This window comes from Myotis lucifugus, unplaced genomic scaffold (assembly GCF_000147115.1).
Source record: "Myotis lucifugus unplaced genomic scaffold, Myoluc2.0 scaffold_178, whole genome shotgun sequence".
Classification (NCBI taxonomy): Eukaryota; Metazoa; Chordata; class Mammalia; order Chiroptera; family Vespertilionidae; genus Myotis; species Myotis lucifugus.
The window spans coordinates 786,745-807,962 of record NW_005871226.1 but is presented as its reverse complement, the minus strand read 5'-3'; the positions used below and the strand labels follow the sequence as shown (position 1 = coordinate 807,962).

At 40.6% G+C, this 21,218-nt stretch overlaps 1 protein-coding gene and 1 long non-coding RNA gene across 3 annotated transcripts in view; one reads left to right on the top strand and one right to left on the bottom strand.

The window, feature by feature from the left end:
- Positions 1-1,573: 1,573 nt before the first annotated feature.
- Positions 1,574-2,896, bottom strand: LOC106698416. Its single transcript, XR_001349744.2, has 2 exons — positions 2,706-2,896; positions 1,574-2,222 (listed from the first exon to the last, which is right to left on the bottom strand). It is a non-coding gene; the product is annotated as an uncharacterized LOC106698416 (long non-coding RNA).
- A 300-nt stretch (positions 2,897-3,196) lies between these two features.
- The window catches only part of CUNH20orf194 (chromosome unknown C20orf194 homolog), a 127,961-nt gene continuing 109,939 nt past the window's right edge, over positions 3,197-21,218 (top strand). For both annotated transcript variants that reach the window (XM_023760281.1, XM_006096411.3), the window contains exons 1-2: positions 3,197-3,373; positions 20,454-20,533. In XM_023760281.1, the coding sequence (XP_023616049.1) occupies positions 3,291-3,373; positions 20,454-20,533 (163 nt within the window). In that variant the 5' untranslated portion in view covers positions 3,197-3,290. The remainder of the gene's footprint in view (positions 3,374-20,453; positions 20,534-21,218) is intronic.

Below are 21,218 nucleotides of genomic sequence, written 5' to 3'. Positions count from 1 at the left end.
ATGAAAAACATATCCTCAGGTAAGGATTAGAAAAGGACAAAATAAAGAGTTATCTGAGCTAAAAGAATGACAATATACAGTGTGGGCAGCCTCTGCTATGATTATTTTATCTTCTCATCTAAATTTCTCACCTGAGGATATTTTTCCCATTGATTTTTTAAAAATATTTTTTTATTGATTTCAGGAGGAAAGGAGAGGGGGAGAGAGAGATGGAAACATCAATTATGAGAGAGAATCATCGATTGGCTGCCTCCTACACACCGCACACTGGGGATCAAGCACGCAACCCAGGTATGTACCATGATCAGGAATTGAACCGAGACCTCCTGGTTCATAGGTCCACTGAGCCACACCGGCCAGGCCCCATTGATTTTTAGAGAGTGGAAGGGAGGGGGAGAGACAGAGAGAGAGAAACATCATTGTACAGGGGCCAAGGAGCCTGCAACCGAGGTAAGTGCCCTTGACCAGAAGAAAACCCAAGACCCTTTACTGGTCTAGAGTGGCCAGCACTCTAACCACAGAGCAAAACTGGCTAGGCTAAATTTCCCTTAATCAAAATTATTTTATTGCTTACTTTGATACAAGTTCAAGAAATCACACATTTTATTCCTAGCTGTTAATATATGCTGGTTTTTATCTGACTTTCTATCATTTTCAATATTGAATGAACACTTGCACACTGCACAAAGAGTTTCAAAGGGGTTTTTTCTCATTTAATAAATGTCCACTGTTCAGAAAATTCATCATGAAATTCACACTTGCATTTTGGCATTTTGGGATTCAAACAAAAAAGAGGTAACAATTTTCAACAAGGTTGCTAAGGCAATTAAATGGGAAAAGAGCCCTGACTGGTTTGGCTCAGTGGATAGAGCGTCGGACTGCAGACTGAAGGGTCCCAGGTTCGATTCCAGTCAAGGGCATGTACCTTGATTGCGGGCACATCCCCAGTAAGGGGTGTGCAGGAGGCAGCTGATCGATGTTTCTCTCTCATCGATGTTTCTAACTCTCTATCCCTCTCCCTTCCTCTCTGTAAAAAATCAATAAAACATTTAAAAAAATAGATCCAGAGACAAAGAAACACTGAACAGACAGTCCAACCTCAGAGACTTGTATGCATGCATATTAGCATAACCAATGGACACAGACACTGGGGAGGTGGGGGCTTGTCCTGGGGGTGTGAGTGGGGGGGTGTCAATTGGGAAAAAGGAGATATATGTAATACTTTAAACAAACAAAAAAAGAGATATCCATGCAATGGAATATTATTCAACCTTAAAAAATGAAATTCTGGGGCAAAAAAAGAAATTCTGGTATATGCTACAACATAAATGAAACTTGCAAAAATTATGCCAAATGAAAAAAAGTCAGTCACAAAGGACCACATATTGCATGATTCTGTTCTATGAAATGTTTAGAATAGACAAAGCCATATGTAGAGAGAAAGACTAGTGACTGCCCAAGGCTGGGATGGTTGGGAAGAAATGGTAGAATGACTACTAAAAGGGTGATGAAAACGTTCTAAAAACATATCCATAGAGTTGTAAAAAAAAAAAAAAAAAAAAGTAATAGCAGCTGTCACAAGAATTGAAAAAGTTGTCTTTTAAAAATCTCATGGCTTCGACACTGCGCTTGTCACAAGTCCAAACTCATAACGGCGAGAATTGAATCTTGGAAGGGTTGCGAACCTAGGACTTGACAAGGTGGGGGAATATTGAACTCAGTATGATTAAAAGAAAAAAAAAAGATTAATTTCTCGTCGGTCAGCAAAAGAAAGCTGTACTTGTAAGGCACCCTCCCCTAAGCAAAACCAGAACTGATCTTATGGGTTTGGGGAAGCCTAGCGTTCAGGAATTGGCGGGTTCAGAATCGGGAGAGTCAGCGATGGGCCGACTGGAGGCTCTGTTAGTGTGGTCACTGTTGTCAGGTCACCATGAGGACCGGCTAACTTTCAGAAGCCTGGTCCCTGGAGTGAGGCACTTGCTGATTGGCTGGTGCCCGGAAGCGTGGAGCTGCCAATGATTGGCTCACTTTCAGAAACCTGGGGCCCGCGATTGATTTACTAACTTTCAGAAGCTGAGTTACCGGGGCGAAGCTGTTGTCCGGCTGACTTTCAGAAGCAGAGCCACTGTAGTGAGGCTGTCGGTAATTGGCTGATTCTGTCTGTATACTGATGTGAAGTTTTCTCTAAATATCTTGAACTTGAGCCAAAAGTCTCTTCCTTCCTTGAATATGAAAAATAAGTACTTTTAATTTCTAGTCCCTTCTTTTGGTCCTCCTTCAGTTAAACCTGCTGGAGACACCATAGGGATTGTCCAGATCTTTTACTTGCGGAGGTAGGATTTTCAGCTGGTATTCCATTTAAGTCATTTAAGCGCCAACTACGTTGGTGGAAAAACAGCTCTAATATTTTTTGTAATTGATTGCAAAAATATTAATATAGGATATTTAAGGTATCCTGACAAAGTCAACACATGACAAAATCATTCACTACGTCCTGCATATACTCCTGGCAACACTATCAACGAGGTATTTCCCCTGCTTTACACACAAAAAGACCGAGACTCGGTGGGATTAGGTTTCTTGATTATGGCTCTGCAGTCGGGAACGCGTCAAGCCAAGATCTGCACAGAAAAAGGTCGGGATCCTTTGTGACCTTATGAGCCTCTCACGCCCATACCCAGCGCAGAGCTGGGCCCACTACCAACCTGAGGTCGGCTAGGTGTTCGAAGGGAGGGTGTGCAATTGGTCGGCAGCGGGAAGCGAGCAGGCCGTTCAGGAGGTGCCCAGCGCCCGGCGCTGCCCCGGGATCCCGCTGCAGCGGAGGAAAGCTTTGAGGGAAGCCGAAGCCCGCTCAACGGGGCGGGGCGGGGCGAGGCTCCACCCCCGGGCGCGCCCGTGTGCGCGGCTGCAGGCGCCGCAGAGTCCCACTCCGTAGTGCGGGGCCTGAAGACAGGGCAGAGCGGCGGCGTGGCGGCCCTCGCCCCGAGTACGGGCGACCCCAGCGCCCCGCAGGGACCGCTCGCCAGTTCAGGAGGGCGCGGCACTGCGCCCGGGCGCCCGCCCCGCCCCGCCCCGCCCCGCGCCCAGCCAGTGGCCACGCCCCCAACGCCGCTTTCAAGCCAACGTCCGACTCCGCCCCCGCCCCCGACGTGCCTCCGCGCGCCGCGCCCCCCGCCCACCCGGCACGCCCCGCCGCCCCCGCCCGGCTGCAGAGGCCCTGGAGCCCGCCCCGCGGGCCTGCACGACCCTCGCAGCGGCCAGGTTCTCCTCCGCTGCCGCCGCCTGCCGCCATGGACGTGTACCCCCCGCACCGGCTGGGGTTGCCCCGCGCGTGGTCTGCCGGCGGCTCCGGCCGCGGGTCGCCCTCCGTCAGGTACGCGGGACCGAGGCTGAGAGGGCGGCCCGGCAGGGGATTGCGGGTTGTTGGGGTCCGACGACGCCTCAAAGCTCGGGGTGTGGCCGGGCATGGCTTCCACGCGGATGCTTTTTCCCTAAACGGCTCTCAGAGGAACGTTTCCCCGGGACCCGTGTCCTGTGTAGAGCCTCCCACAACGGCTCCTTGTGAAGGACCCCAGCGGGACATCCCACCCCATAGAACGTTTCCCCCAGCAGGGTTTTCTGTAGACAATCTCCATGGTGCCTTCTCTACGGATGGGCCACTTGCCTGCCCCATAGATTATTGCCCTCAGAAACCGCTAGAGAGACGAGCCCCCTCCCCCCCTCCCCACACACACAATAACGCCCCTAATTAGAAACCCCACAGGGGTTTCCCTAGAAACGGCTCATGTATAATGCCCCCAAATCGGAAGTCTCCCCTAGAGCTTGTCCCCTTGACAGAGGCTTCCCTAAATAAAGAGGACCCCCCTCCCCACCCCCTACAGACACTGACAGCATCTTCCCTATTGCGCATGTCCTCGCCTCCCCCGGCCCCCAGCCTCTTCGCGACCCTCCCTCGCTCCACAATGGGGAGCTCAGGTTTGGGGGCGTTGGAGGTCATTAGGGTGCAGGAGGGAACACGAACTGGATGGATAGGAAAAAGAGGCTCGGGAACCCCGAAAGCGGTGGGCCCCAGGCCCCTGAGCCTAGAGACACAACTCCGGGGTGCCTCGCTTTGGGGAGGGTGATATCGGGGAGGGGCCCGCACCCTTTGGAGAAAGGAAAATCGGTTTTCGACTTCTGCTCCTGGTGCCTTTGGGCTCCTTGTGACCTTGATAGTCTGGGCATTGTTTGTGATGGAGCTGGCCTGGGACCGCCTGCGGAATGCGAAGGTTGGAATGATGGAGGGGTTGTGGCAGAGACCATTGAGACGGAGGGAGGGAGGGTGAGAGAAAGAAAGGGGCTTTGGCGCACTGCAAAACTGCCATTAAACCAGAAGAGGGTTTTTTGGGGGGTTTTTTGGTTTGCTTTTTCTCTATTTTAGCCACTTAGCAAAGCAAATATGGTATTGTTCCCTTGAAAGGAGATTTTGAACGTAGACGTTGGAACTGCTTTTTCTATATCCTTGTGATGGTGATTACGGCATCGTATTTTTAACTGTTTGCTCACTGATCTGTTGTTTTTGTGCATTTTTTTTTAAATAAACCAAATTAATGGAGAGCAAGAACTAAATCTTAAAACCATGTTCCTCTCTTCCTTCCTGGCATTCCTTCCCTGCAACTAATGCGTGTTTGTTGAATGAATAAATGGGGAGGTGAGGCTAGATTCCCATGGTTGCATTTGCAAGTCCTTGTTTGCTTTTAATTTGGCAGGTGAGATTGTTTGAACTTCTCTGCCCTTCAATGGAATTCCTTGTGGACTTGACAGTTCCAAGTGTTTAGCTGCTTATGATAACCATCTCCAATCCACCCTAAGGTCCTAAACGTTTCTGGCAGACAGTTTCACTGTTAGAAAGTATTTGAATTTTACATAGAATGAAAGGGCACTTTAGAACTTGGAACAGCCATCTGTTAAAGCCAGGCTCTCTGTAGAGTTGGGGTTCATCCCATCATCTTAAGTGTAGGAATCTTGAGTTTTTGAGACGTTGGGGGGGGGGGGGCGGGAGGGAGAACTTCCCGGTGAAATCCATCTCTAAAATAATGCTGCCTTCCCTGTTTCTAAAAACATGGCAGTGTGCAGTTATTTTTAAAGTAGTGTTTTTATGCTAAAAAGATAAATGTTGGTTAACTTTACTAGTCAAACTCTGAATCTTCCACTGAGTAGTGTGAGTGAAGCTCGTTGGTCTCCGGACAAGGGGTAGTGCAAGGAACCCCAAGACCTGGCTGTTTTATACCTTTGATAAAAGAAGTTGGCTGAAGGTTCCCCTCCTTTCTTCACCTCTGCATAACTGAACATGGTTTTCTTACCCATTCAAGCCTTTCCCTGACTTTTGACATTGAACATGTCTAGCACGTTTGGGCTCAGCACTTTCCTGTCACCTATACTTATCTTCTTTGCTTAACTCTGACTCCTGAGTGATGAAAGGGGCAGGCCTAACTGGTGAAGTTACATTCCTAAAGACCCATAGATAGTATTTTGCAAGTGTGTGGTTTAGTGGTGGTGTTTATTTTTGCAGATAAGGAATACAAATCAGGTGTTAAAATCTTGTTGCTTAGAACTAGAAGCTTTTTTTTTAAAGGATATGGTGCTGTCCATCAGATATTTTTGGTTTCTGCCTCCTGGACATGTGGTAACGTACTTGCTTGCCCCCTTGAAGTTGGGTTTGGGTATGGCCTTGTGAGTTCCTCTAGGTCAGTGGTCGGCAAACTCATTAGTCAACAGAGCCAAATATCAACAGTACAACGATTGAAATTTCTTTTGAGAGCCAAATTTTTTAAACTTAAACTATATAGGTAGGTACATTGTTATTAACTTAATTAGGGTACTCCTAAGGCTTAGGAAGAGCCACACTCAAGGGTTCAAAGAGCCGCATGTGGCTCGAGAGCAGCAGTTTGCTGACCACGGCTTTAGGTCAATGAAATGTGTACAGGAATGATGCTATACCTTCTGGTGTGTAATTTACCACTCTCTTTACTGGTGACTGTTGGTGCTTCAGGTGGTGGCTACTCCATCAGTCTGGGACCCAGAGCAAGCTTTCAGGTGACTGATGTTTGAAATGTAGAGTGAGGAAGAAGCTTTTGGAGTTGTTACTAAGTACCTAGCTTGACTCGTACTAAGGAACCAGTATAAAATATGCTTTCCTGCTTCAAAATCTTTTTCTGCGGAGGGATCTGATCCTGTTCAGGATTCATTTCATTTCACTGCCTCTTTATACAAATAATCCAACATACACTGTGCTAGGTGTTCTGGATTCAAGCAAATAAGGCAGGCCCCTACCCTTAAAGATCTCCTTTGTAAGTGGAAAGAGACAAAACAACAAAAATTGTAATACAGGGTGAAGACAAATGAGTACTGAGGAAGAAATAGGGCCAAAGGAACAATAGTGTAAGAGGGCACCGTTGATTTGGGGCTCGATGTTGGAAGAATGAGTTGCCATTTATTAATTTGGGAACACTGGAATAAGAGCAGGTTTGTGGAGAAAATAGAGTTCAATTTTGACCTTGTTCATTTTGAGTTTCCTAATAGATATCCAAGTGGTGATATTGGGTAGGCAGTTGGATATACAAGTCTGGCATTTAAGAGAGAGATTGGGACTGGAGATACCACCCATATGCTGATGACTCCCAAATTTTTATTTTAAAGCTGTGAGACTAGGCCCTGGCCAGGTAGCTCAGGTGGTTAGAGTGTCATCCCAATACATCAAGGCTGCTGGTTCAATCTCTGTTCAGGGAACATACAAGAAGCAATCAATGAATGCATAAATAAGTGGAACAAATCGGTGTTTCTCTTTCACTTCCTCTCTCTAAAAAAAATAATAAATACAAAAAAAAAAAAAACAAACTCTGAGACTAGATAGAGATGCAGACAGTAAATGTAGATAGAGAAGAGGACCAACATCCAAGCTCTGGGCTATCCCATGTAGAAAAGGCAAGTGTAGCAACATCTTCCAACTTGTGAGGGAAAATGGTATTCTGCCTCCGAGATAGGAGAAGATTCCGGGACAGTGGAAAGCCAAGTGATAAATACTGACGAGGACTAAGAATAGACTGTTAGATTTGGAAATGTGGAGGTCAATGGTGACTTGGACAAGAACCGTTTTCATTCAGTGAGTTCAAGAGAAAATAGGAGAGAAATTGATGACAGTCAATATAGATAGTCATAGTGATTTTGTTTCAAGGATTGTTATAAGGGAAAGCCGAGTAATAGGGCTATAGCTGGGCGGGCATGAGTGTTAGAGTCCTTTCTGTTTTTAGGTGGGCAAACATTTTAATTCTAGCATGCTTGTAAGTTGATGGGAATGATGGAGTACAGAGAGGCAAACTGATGATTAAAGAGAGAGAAGGGACAATTTCAGAAGTGAGGTCCTTGAATAGGTGAGAGAGAATGAGATCTAGGACATACATGGATATGTTGACCTCAGGCTAAAGTAGTGCATGGACAGTTCATCTGTGGCAATTATATGGACACAAATGCTGGTGCAGTGGTAGCTTGGTAGTGGAAGAAAGTGGAAGTTCTCTTCTGATTGCTTCTATGTTTTTAGCTAAATAAGAAGTCTGTCAGCTAAAAATGAAAAGGGGGAGGTGTTGAATGTTTAAGGAGAAAGAAGGTATAGCATTCATCTAGTAGAGTGGAGAAAAATCAGTTGAATAAGGAAATACTGCCTTATTAGGATTGCCAGGCAGCACGAAAAACATACCCATTTGGTGTTTGTTGTCATAATTTAAGGTGGTACCCAGTTAGTATGGTTATATGCTTTTCCTTTAGCTGTATTGAGCTGCTTCGATGTGGGCACTGTGGGAGGGAGTAGCTGAGGTAGGATAGAGGACATCATTAGAAGACAGGAGTAAAGGAACAGATAAAGGTAGTGGAAGGAGCATCTATGCATATTGAGAATATCATGAAGTAAGGAGGGAGTAGTAATAGCAAAAGAGACCATGATCCAGAATCTAAAATCTTCAGGGAATGTAGGGGACAGAATGACCCAGAGGTTTGTAGATGTCTGTAACAAGGAGGAATAGTGGGTGGTTATTGTTTGATGGCATGAAGAAATCATGCAAAATGAAATAAAATTTCTCAAAACCGAAGGACATAAGTTTCCAAATTCAAAGGACTCTCCAAGAATTCAGCACAATTAATTTAAAAATAGCCATGCCAAGGCACATCATCATGAAAATTTTGAGCACTATAAAGACAAAAGAATATGTACAAATCACATAGATAGATAGGGTCAGGAACTGTAGGGTTGGAAACTAGAAGATAATGGAAAAAGCAGTGCCTTCTGAAGGAAAATGGATTCCCACCCAGAATTCTGGATCTAACCAAACTCTCAGGCAGGTGTGAGGGAAGGATACAGACATTTCACACATGCAAGCTCTCAAAGTTTGACCTTCCGTACAACCTTTATTGAGAAGCCATTGGAGCTGTGCCCTATCTAGCAAAACAACCTGTTTAAGGGGTTCTTGTGCGGGGGCTTCTCTATTCCATGTACAAGTTGGATTTCTTCCTTGTTAAAGGACTCATAAGCAAGGACCATCTTTGTTACCCCCTGGGAATTATCAAAGGGATGGGACTTTTAAAATTTTATTTTTTAATATATTTTTATTTATTTCAGAGAGGAAGGGAGAGGGAGAGAGAGATACAAACATCAATGATGCGAGGGAATCATTGATTGGCTGCCTCCTGCACACCCCCTACTGGGGATTTGCCAGCAACCCAGGCATGTGCCCTTGACCAGAATCGAACCTGGGACCCTTCAGTCCGCAGGCCAACACTTTATCCACCAAGCCAAACCAGCTAAGGCAGGGATGGGACTTTAAAAAAAATATGGTGTTTTTTGTTTTGTTTTGTTTTTAAGAGAGAAAGGAAAGGAGAGGGAGAGAGGGGAGGGGGGAAACATTGATGTGAGAGAGAAACATCGATTGGTTGCCTCCCGCATGCACCCCATCTGAGGACCAAATCCACAACCTCGGCATATGCCTAACCAGGAAGCGAGCTGGTGACCCTTCTGTGCTGGGACAATGCTCAACCAACTGAGCCACACTGGCCAGGGCTGGGATGGGACTGCTTTTTTTTGCCATTTCCCACAGTGCATGCCCTAGTGCTTAGATCAGTGTCTGGCATACAGTCAGCACTCACTAAATATGAACTGCTGTTGTTAGCTATTATGCAACACTGCTTGCAGTAATTATTTATTGAATGAATAGAGAATAATTGCAGGTGAAGCTGTGGGCTATGTTAAATTTCATGGATATTCAGAAAATGAAGAATCACAGTTGTGAGCTAGATGGTGAGAAGGTGGTTCACGATAGTGATGTTCTACATAAGTAAAGCCTCACCGAGGCAGGTTATCTCTTCAGAGGATGTTTATTGGCCAGTTACCAATGCCCATGGTTCTCTTGGGTTTACAGATACACAGAAGTAATTGTTATTGATATAATACAGATGGTCCCTGCCTTAAGAAACCTCAAAATGCAAAGCAAGACTATGATCTTGTATGTCTGAAAATGTGAAGTTTCACCGCCAGTATACTTGCTTGGATGCTGGCCACCTTTTGGTGTACAGGACAATGCCTCAACCAACTGAACTACACTGGCCAGGGCCAGATTTAGCATGCTTTTAGTAGTCAAAGAAGTGGGGGGGAAGTAATTGTGGATGCTTTCTGAATGAAGACTTGAGAAACTGACTTTACAAAGAACAGATTGTTTGAGGAAATGCTCAGAGAAAGCTGGAGAAAGGAAGAACATGGAAAATAAGACATTATACTAGAATATAGTGAACAGACTTCCAGATAGCATTTTCCAGTTGTGCTGGGTAGTATTTTCTGAAGTTCTTGAATTTAATTTCTAGAATGTCTTGTGTACCCCAATTCATGAAATATGTGTAGGCATGAATTGCAATTGGGTACGAGTTTTAACTATTTTAGATGAGGTGGCCTATCAGTTAGGAACTACATTTTGCAGCTGGTAAAAGACACAATATTGACTTAACTTTGGGGTGTATTGTCTCTTATAAAAGATATCTAGAGAAGGGCCGGCTAGTCCTAGTATAAAGTCATCAGGGAACCAGGCCTCTTCCGTGTATATATTTTGCTATTCTGAGCATGTGGGCTCCATATTCTTCATAGCTTCTTAGTCACAAAATGGCTGTAGGCTCTCCAGCTGTGATATCATGTCTGACAGGCAAGAGGGGGAAAGAGAAAGGACAGCTTCCTGTTGAGTCAGTTCCTTCCTTTCCAAGAGCTCCCTCAGAAACTTCCACCTAATATGGCTTCTGCATATCTTGTTGGTCAGCTCTAGAATAAGTGAGAATTTAGCAAGTTGTTTGGAAAATGTAATGGACTAAGGATGACATTCAAAATAGGAACAAAAACTATAAAATACATAGGAATCAACCTATTAAGGAATGTATAAGACTTCTATAAATAAAAATATAAAACTTGACAGAAGGGTATAAAACAGAGAGGAATGAATGGAAAGACACATCATGTTCCTGAGTGGGAGCTCAGTGCTGTCCACACTCAATATGATCACAATACAAAATATGAATGGGAATTTTTATGGATCTTAACAAGCTGATTTTAAACTTCATCTTAAAGAGAAAGTGCTCAATAAAAGCCACAGGATCTTTGAAACAATGATAAGAGGATGTACCTTGGCAGATACTAAAAATAATCCATAAACTAGGAAGTTCAAGAGATGACATTTAAAGCTCCAATTATTTTTTAAGTGTACTAATTCTGTGAGTATAGGTAAATGGATCAAATAAAGCTAAAAAAGATCCAACAATATATGGCAGTTTAACATATGCTAAAAGTGGCATTCCACATCAGAGGATTAAAAGGGTCATCAGGATATGGTCTTGGGACAATTATATTTTGAAGGGGAAATATAGTCAGATTCCTGCTTCACAAAGGTTAAAAGCAAATTCCAGAGGAGCAAAGAGCTAAATGTTTAAAATACACATACACGTGTAATTAATGAAATATTGGTATTTTATTATTATACTTTTATAATACTAGTACTAAGTGGGGAAGACACAAAAGGAAGACATAAAACCCCTAATCTTAAAAATAAAATTAAAACATTTAATTATATAAGACTTTTAAACTTCTGCCTGAAAAAGATACCATACAAAGTTTAGAAGTTTGAAAAAAATATTTGCACCATATGGCCAAAAAACAACTTTTAAAATATGATCGAATATATATAAATTATTCAGGGGGAAAAGACCAAATGACCAAATAAAAATGGGCAAAGAACATGAATATGCATTCATAGAAAAATATAGATGATTAATAAACATTTGACAACCAACCTAGTGATTAGGGAGAATATAACTTAATTAACATTAGTTAAAGAGTGACAACATGGTTTGGAAAGTTGTGGGGAAACAGGTATTCTGAGAAATTGTAGGTGAGTGGGGTTTTTTATGTTTTTTGTTTGTTTTTCGATTCATTGGCTGACTATATTGACAAGATACTAATTGGTTACATGTTGAAAAAAACATACAATACAAAATACAAAAAAAAGTTGGTTCCATTCCTGCCCGCTCTCCCTCTTATCCACCCACCCCCAAGTACTCATCATCATGATTTGGTCTCAGAGTCTAGATGAGTGTTTTAAGAAAACAATTTGGTAAGATCTATCAAAATTTAAAATGCAGATACCTCTTAACCTGGCAGTGTTACTTTTAAGTCTCTACCTTCCAGAAACTTCTGTACTTGTGACAAAGATGACTGTATTAAGGTTGCCCATTTTAAGAAGAATTGTTTGCTTTGCAAAATAGTATAATTCCTGAATGCTCAATCCTAGTGGCTGGCTAAATAAAAACAAAAGAATTCAGTGCAATCATTTTTAAAATGAGGATGGGTTCTATGTACTAACTTGGAAAGATCTTAAGGTATAATGGTAAGTGGAAAGAGCATGTTTCAGAACAGCTGCATATCTCATGATTATGATTTTATGTAAAAAAAAAAAAAACAAAAAAACTCACCTGACTAAATATTTTACTGTGAGAGAATCACACCAAATTGTTCACAGTGGTTTTCCATGATAAGGTAAATCAGATTGGTATGAGAATTCACTTTGTAAAATATTCAAAACACAGAGCATACATAGGAGAATATATTCGTTTTTATTGAGTTTTGAAAATCAAAAGGTTAGCATAAATTACAGAGGAAAAACAAGCAAAAGTAAAATTTTCAAGCTTTTTCTTCATTTCTAAGGAACCAGGATAATGAAATACAAACAAACAAGAAAATAAACGTGGCGGTGTATACAGTAACTGTTATAAAAGCAGTGAGCAGTGAATTAACTGTTACATATAAATCAGAAGATGGGAAGAACGGAGATAATTGTTTAGAATTTTAAAATACTGTATCTGTGACTAATTTTATTGTCAGGAAATCAGTGAGGTGAGGTATATCAGAAAGAAAAGGTTCAGAGTCGGGGTACCTGGTCACTCAGGGTCTGGTGCTGTTAATCTTTATTCAGCCTTGTGACCTTGGGCAAACTGCTTCTGCTTAGGCTTTGGTTTCTTCATCTTGTGGCCTGTCTATATTCTGAGTCTGAATCCAAGGAAAGTTAGAACTAAAGTATAGTATACAAGCAGCATATTTAACATAAACTGCAGTATTGGGTCTGCTCAGTCTACAGGTATTCTAAAGGAGTTATGGGTGACCAGAGGCTGTCTACCCAGGATATGCCAGCTTTGCTCAGGTAGACCTGGGAGCTAGAGGGCAGTACTATTGCTGAGTGAGCTTGGTGTATGTGTGAAAATATATATTAAAAAAGGTCTGGATGAATACATAAACTCATAATGGTAACCTCTGGGGGTGAGGAACAATGAAGACTTTAGTTTTATATGTAATATTTCTTTTTTTCCATAAAAAGTATAACAAATTAATATTTTATATGCATAATTTAAAAAGGCACTACTGTAGATTAAAGCAAATGTGCTAAAATATTAAGTCTGGGTGCTGGGAATATGGATGTGGTTTTTTTCCTATATACTCACCAGGTCTTTTTTTTTAATAGGCAAATATTTCAGTAAGTAACAAGTTTAATGGTTCAGTGACAAATAGACTATGTCTGGTTAAAAATTAAATTTGGGGAGCAAGAAAATGTACAAACGAAAAGGAGAACTGAATTTAGCTTTACCCATTTGACAAGAAAGTAAGAGATACCAATGCCTCTACTTTATTTGGCCAGGATACTTGTAGAAAAGAAACTCTTTGTTTTTGTGTTCAGTATTGTCTTGGCTTTCCACAGCAGTAGTGGGGGAGCTGTTTGTTTCCTGGTCACATGAACTACTTATGCTTTTGTCGCTGGCTTCTTGTAAGTTTGAAAACCAAAGAGTTCTTGGTAACCTTGGTAGCCTACTGTCCAGATGGGTAGGGAAATGGGCCAAAGGACAAACTTGATGAAATATTTCTAGTGTAGAGAATGATTGCAAAGTCAATCTTATGTAAAACATGAAAAAGTGAGGAGAGACAGGCAGTCATTTCCCAGGGAAATAAGTTTTCTTTAATCTTGATAGTCGTGCAGTTTCTGTTATGCTACTTCTAAAACCCTAAGTTACTCCACATGTTCCCCTTATCTCCAGCTCTAGATTTGTATTATAAAAATCTTCAAACAGTACAGAAAAGGTAAAAGAATAGTACAATGGATGCTTGTTATACCTATCACTTAGATTCAACAATTTTTTAACATTTTGCTATGTGTGCATTATTTTTATCCCCCCCCCCCTTTTTCAGGTAAGTTGCAGACATCACTTCACTCCTAAGTAATCCCTCATGCAGCTGCTAAGAAAAAGCACATTCTACTATTTCACCATATCATCTCACCCAAGAAAGTTAACAGTAATTGCTTACTATCATCAAATACCTAGTCCACATTCAAGTTTTCCCAGATGTCTCATGGATGTTTCACTTTAAAAAAAACAATCATATTACATTTGTCCTGGCTGGTGTGGCTCAGTTGGTAGGCATCATCCTGTGCACCAAAAAGTTGCTGGTTCCATTCCTAGTCAGGGCATATGCCTGGGTTATAGGTTCAATCCCTGGTAGGGGGCAAGTAGGAGGCAGCCGATAGATGTTTCACTCTCACATTGATGTTTTACTCTCACATCGATGTTTCTTTTTTTTTTCTTCAAATTGTGAGAGTAGCTCTTTTATTTTTTTTCTCTCTTTATTGATTAAGGTATTACATATGTGTCCTTATCCCTCTCATTGCCACCGCCCCCCCTCATGCCCTCACCCCCCTGGTGTCTGTGTCCATTGGTTATGCTTATATGCATGCATACAAGTCCTTTGGTAGATCTCTCCCCCTTACCCCCACCCTCCCCTACCTTCCCTCTGAGGTTTGATGGTCTGATTGATGCTTATCTGTCTCTGGATCAGTGTTTCTCTCTTACTCTCACTCCTTTCCTCTCTCTAAAAATCAGTAAAAATATTTTTTAAAAATCATATTACAGCCCGGCCAGTGTTGCTCAGTGGTTGAGCATTGACCTATGAACCAGAAGGTCACAGTTCGATTCTCGGTCAAGGCACATGCCAGGCTTATGGACTCAATCCCCAGTAGGGGGCGTGTAGGAAGCAGCTGATCAATGATTCTCTCTCATCGTTGATGTTTCTTTCTCCCACTCCCTTCCTCTCTCTGAAATCAATAAAAACGTATTTTTTAAAATCATATTACATTTCATATGTGGCATTGTATTATTATTATTTAATCTCTTCTATATTAGAAGAGTTTTCCCTCTTTGTTATTTTTTTTTGCATGAGATTGGCTTTTTATAACTTAAACAAATGTTTTAATTGTGATAAAATAAACAAACGTTGCCATTTTAACTACTTTTTAAGTGTACAGTTTAGTGGCATTAAGTACATTCACATTGTGCTGTAATCACCACTGTCCATCCACCACAAAACTGAAACTCTGTACCTCTTAAAGAATAACTCCCCATTTTGTTCCCCCAGCTCCTGGCAACCACCTATAAGAACCTCATTAAGTGGAATCATACAATATTTGTCCTTTTGTGACTGGCATATATTTCACTTACTATAATGTCCTCAAGGTTCATTCATGTTTTAGCATGTGCCAGAATGTCCGTCCTTTTTAAGATTTAATAGTCTGTCCGTCCTTTTTAAGATTTAATAGTCTATTGTACGTATACCCCATAGTTTATTATTTTTCTGTGGATAGACACTTGCCTTGCTTCTGTCCTTTGATTGTTGTGAATAATGCTGCTGTGAACATGGATGTACAAATATCCATGAATCCTTGCTTTTAATTCTTTTGGCTGTATGCCCAGAGTGTAATTGTTGCATCATATGGTAATTCTAGTTTTTATTTTTTGAGGAACCTCCATATTCTTCCACAGGGTCTGCACTGTTTTACATTCTCACCAGTAGTGCACAAAGTTTCCAATTTCTCTCCATCCTTTCTAATATTTGTTATTTTCTGAGGTTGTTTTTTGTTTGTTTGTTTATTGTGTGTGTGTGTGTTTATAGTAGCCATCTTACTTTGTGTGAGAGCAGTATCTCTTTGAGGTTTTGATTTTCATTTCCATAATGATTAGTGATATTGAGCGTATTTTCATACGCTTAGTGGCCATTTGTATATCTTCTTTGGAGAAATGTCTATTCAATTTTGAATAGGTTTTTTGTTTTTCTTGAGTTTTAGGACTTCTTCATATATTCTGAATATTAGCCACTTATTAGGTAAATGATTTTGCAAATATTTCCTCCCATTCTTTGGGTTGCCTTTCCATTCTGTTGTGTCCTTTGGTGAACATAAATTTTTAATTTTGGGGAAGTCTGATTTACATATTTTTCTTTTGTTGTCTGTGCTTTCAGTGACATAGCCAGAAATCATTGCCAAATCCAATGTCATGAAGCTTTTCATATGTTTTTTCATATGTTTTCTTATAAAAGTTTTATGGTTTTAGGTTTACATTTAGGTCTTTACTCTTTTTAAAAATATTTTTTATTGATCTTAGAGAGATGGGAAGAGAGAGGGAGAGAGAAACAGAGAGAGAGAGAGAAAAAAAAAACAATGTGAGAGAGAAACATCCATCAGCTGCCTACTGCACATCCCTACTGGGTATCGAGCCCGCAACCCAGGTGTGTACCCTGATCCTGAACCAGTAACCTTTTGCTCTGACACCATTTATTTGAATAGGTCAATGTTCATTCAACTGGCTAGGACTCTATTCTATTTTAAATTAAATTTGTATATATGGTGTAAGGTAAGGCTTCAAATTCATTCTTTTGCATGTAGATATACAGTTTTCTCAAAACCATTTTTTGAAAAAACTGTACTTTTTCAATGAATGATCTTGGTACCCTTGTCAAAAATTGCCAGTACCACACTGCCTTTTTTAAAAAAAATCTTACCTGAGGACATGTTTACTGATTTTAGAGAGAGGGGTGATGCTCCAACCCACTAAGCCACACCAGCCAGTGCTGCTTTGCTTACTGTAGCTTTCTAGTAACTTTTGAAATCAGGAAGTGTGTCCTCCATCTTTGTCCTTTTTCAATATTGTTTTTGGCTATTCTGGGTTCCTTGAGAGTTCATATGAATTTTAGGATGGATTGTTTTATTTCTGCAAAAACATCCTTGGTATTTTGATAGATATTGCTATAGATTTCTTTGTATAATATTGGCAGTTTAACGACATTAAGTCTTCCTATTTATGAACACATATGTATTTCCATTATTGCTATCTTCCTTAATTTCTTTCAGAAATATATTAATGATCCAATTTCTCTGAATTGTCACCAGAATTTTGGTATGTCATGTTTATTTTAGCTTTTCTAATAGGTGTGTAGTAATATCTCATTCTGATTTTAATTTGCATTTCCCTAGTGGATAATGGTGGTGAACATGTTTTCATGTGCTATCTCTGTGTCCTCTTTGAAGAAATGTTCCTTCATGCTTGTTACCCATTTTCTAATTGTATTGCATATGTTTTACTGTTGAATTTTGCGAGTTATTAATTTATGTATTCTACTGTCAGATATGTGATTTGAAAATATGTTCTCCCAATCTTAGCTTTTCTTTTATATATAAATATTTGATTTCAGAGAGGAAGGGAGAGGGAGAGAGAGATAGAAACATCAATGATGAGAGAGAATCACCGATCGGCTGCCTCCTGCATGCCCCCAACTGGGGACCGAGCCCGCAACCTGGGCATATGCCCTTGACCGGAGTTGAACCTGGGACCCTTCAGTCTGCAGGCCGACACTCTATCCACTGAGCCAAACCAGCTAGGGCTTAGCTTGTCTTTTCATTCTCTCAACAGGGTCTTTCACAAAGCAACATTTAAAATTTTGATGAAGTCTAATATATCATATTTTTCTTTTATGGTTCATATTTTTGGTATTAAGTCTAAGAAAGAACTTCATAAACCCTGAGTCCTAAATTTTTTTCTAAAGATTTTATACTTTTATATTTAAAAATTTTAAATGTATAATCTATTTTGAGTTAATTTTTGTGTAAGGTGTAAGGTTTAGGTTCATGTTTTTGTCTATGGATATCCATTTGCTCCAACACCATTTATTGAGAAGACTGTCCTTCTTTCATTGAATTGCTTTTGAAGTTTTGCCCTAAATTAGTTGGCTATATTTGTCTGGGTCTATTTATGGCTACTCTGTACTGTTCCATTGAGCTATGTGTCTGTCTCTCAACCAATACCACTCAGTCTTGATTACTTTAGCTGTCTAAGTCTTGGCATTATATATAGTGATTCCCCCCCTTTGTTCTTCCCCCTCTCCCCCACCAAAAAAAAAAAATTGTTTTAGCTATTCTAGTTCCTTTGCCTTTTCATGTAAGTTTTAGAGTTATTTTGTCTATGTCTACAAAACTCTGTTGGGATTTTGATATGAGTTGTGTTAATCCTGTATATCAATTTGGAGAGAATGGACATCTACATTATGTTGAATTTTCCAATCCATGGACACATTATGTCTCTCCATTTACTTAAATATTCTTTGATTTCCTTTATCAGTGTTTTGTAGTAAGTAGTTTATAAGTCTTATGCATGTTTTGTTAGATTTATATTTAAATAATAATGACTTTTAATTTTGGTTTCCATGTGTTTGTTGTTTTTATGTAGAAATACAATTGATTTTTACATAGTGATCTTGCAAACTTGTTGAACTCACTTATGAGTTCCAGAAGTTTTTTTGGTAAATTCTGTGATATTCCCTACTTCATTTTCAATCTGTATGCCTTTTATTTTCTTGCCTTATTACATTGGCTAGAACTTCCAGTATTCTGTTGAATAGGAGTGGTGAGAGTAGACATCCTTTTCTTGTTTCTCATTTTAGAGGAAAACTCACCATTAAGTGTAATCCAAAACTTTGCTTTGAAGGTTTTTGTAGACATACATTATCAACTTGAGGAAACTTGTCTATTCCTAGTTTTCTGAGTGTTTTTATTATAAATGGGTATTAAATTTTGTCAAATGATTTTTCTATATCAGTAATGTGGTTGTGTGAATTTTTTTTTCTTCTCTAGCTTTTCATAATAGTGGATTATATTGTTCGATCTACCCATATGAACCAACCCTGCATCCCTGGGATAACCCCCCTCTTGGTCATGGTGTATAAAGGAAGTCCTCACTTAGCATCAATGATAGGGTCTTGGAAACTGCAACTTACAGACTAATTTTACCACAGGCTAATTTATAAAACAGAGTTAAATTCCTTTGGTATATTTCTGGTCACAAAAACTACCAAACTTGCAAATAAAGACTCAAAACACTTGTAATATTAAACATTGAAGTAAATGTGAGCTATACATACATTTAAGAAAGATTAATAAAAACAAGTAAAGTAATTAATTTCTAATCCACTTATTTCAGTCCAGGGTTGCAGGTGGCTAGAACCTCTCCTGGCAGCTCAGGGCACAAGGCAGGGACCAATCCTGGACAAGACACCCTTGCATAGCAGGCTACAGTCATGCACACACCTACACCCACACTCACTCAGACTGGGACAAATTAGACACACCAGTTCACCTAATGTGCACATCTTTGGGTGTGGGAGGAAACTGGAGTACCTGGAGAAAACCCACTCAGACTTGGAGAGAACATGCAAACTCCACACATATAGTGGCCCTGGCTGGGAATTGATTTTTTTTTTCTCATCAATTTTATAGCTCTTATTTGAGGACCTGCTGTAATTCTTTTTGTATGTTTTGAGTTCTACTTGCTGGTAGTTTATTAAGGTTTTTATATCTATATTCATGTAGATATTGGTCTGTTGGTTTTTTTGTTTGTTTATTTTTCTTGGTAATGTCTTTACATGGTTTTTGGTATTACATGGAAGATTGTGAAGATCTTGAGGGAAGACAGTGCTAATGATCGCTAAGTCATGGAGTGGATGATTTGGGCCATGGGAATATCAGAAAGAATCCAGAGGAGAAAAGGAATCCAGAAGGGAATTAGTATTGTTGGCTGGAAATATTGTTGCTTGGGTGAGTGTAGGGCAGTGTACCAGAGCAAACTTAGTGAGGGTTGGGGATGCAATCTGGTTGTCATGGACGGAACAGTTAGTGTAGTTGGCTTGTGGAGAACCTTAGTTAATAATGATGTGATAGGGCTGGAAATATATTGACTGTAGGGAAAAATTAATTATATTAGTGTTAGGGAATTAATAATGGAGGTAGATCCTGAACCTGGAGGTGATGGGGCGGGGGGGAGCGGAGAGACCCAGTAGAAGGATCATTCTTGAGCAGGAAATTGAGCACCTCTCTCTAGCACTGCTGGTAAAGAGGAGGGGTTGGTATGGGAGCATGGGTCCTTAGAAGTGATATTAATGTCTGGGAGTGCCTCTCCTTGTGCTTTGTTTAGGAGGAAAGGGATATTCCTAAGGCCAAAGGAATAATAGATCTGCACCAAAATGGGAGCAAGTACCCAGGCGTGACACTCTACGGGTAGAGTTGTGATGGTGAATCAGAGATGGGTTTAGGTCTTTACACCATTTTTTTATTTGTTTGTTTTTATCTGTTTGATATTTTGTGTTTGGTTTTGACAGATTGGTGAGGTCCACAGTTAGGACAAATCAGTGTGGAAATTCTTCAATCATCCTCAGAAATAAGTCATTGGAGGTCTTTCTGCTAAGCTGCTGAGTCCCAGTATTGTTCAACATTGACCATGAGAAGGCCATTGGCTCCATCCTCCGTTGAGCCAGAGAGCCACTGACCATCCAGTTTGTAATCAGCAGTTCAGACTTAGTCCTCTGACCAATTCTGCATAATTACGTCTGGAAAATAGAAGAGAAGGGAATATTTCCCTATTCGTTTTGTGGTTTTGATACCAAAACCGGACAAGGACCAGTTTCCATCCCTAGCAGTCATTCCTCCTCATGCCTTCATTTGCTGGTACTGAGGAAGTTGATTTCTGTTCTGTTGCAGCTGCAGCCGACTCCGCCAGGTTCAGAGCATCCTGACCCAGAGCAGCAAGTCTCGACCCGATGGGATCCTCTGCATTCTAGGTCAGTGCTTTTAACAAGGTGGGACTCAGGGCTGGGGCAAATTGGCTTCTGTTCACAGGAAGATACTGATAATGGTATCATTGTGAGATCAGCCATGGGTTAGTGTCCCCTGCTCTTGTTCCCCTGAAATCCATTGCTGTTTAAATGAGATTGGGTGAGATATCGGTAAGATAGAGAGTACCTACCACAGAGCAGGCACTTTGTACATATTACCTCATTTCTCCTTACAGCAAACTTACAAGGGAGCAGTGTTGTCCCTTTTTTTTACAGAAGAGGAAACTGAGATTCTCGGAGATTAAACAGACTTGCTCAGGGCCACAGAGTGGCAAAATTAGGCATTTATTTGTTCTTTAAAAATTTTTATTATGAAAATATATCATATAATTTAAAAATTAAGACAATACATGAGTTGAGTAACAATGAACAGAACTTCCTAACCATCCCAGATACCCACTCCCACTCCCCAGAGATAACATTGTCAACAGTATCTTTTTTTTTTAACACAAATGGGAACATTTTATGCATATTGTTGTTAACCTAATTTTTAAAATTTTCACTTGACCATATATCTTAGAGTTTTTTAAATATGAGATGACTACTTGAATATGGAATACTACAATGTTGCAGAAATTGATGTGCTTGAAGTTGGGTGTGAAATGAAGGTAAAAAGTAAACCTTCAGGACA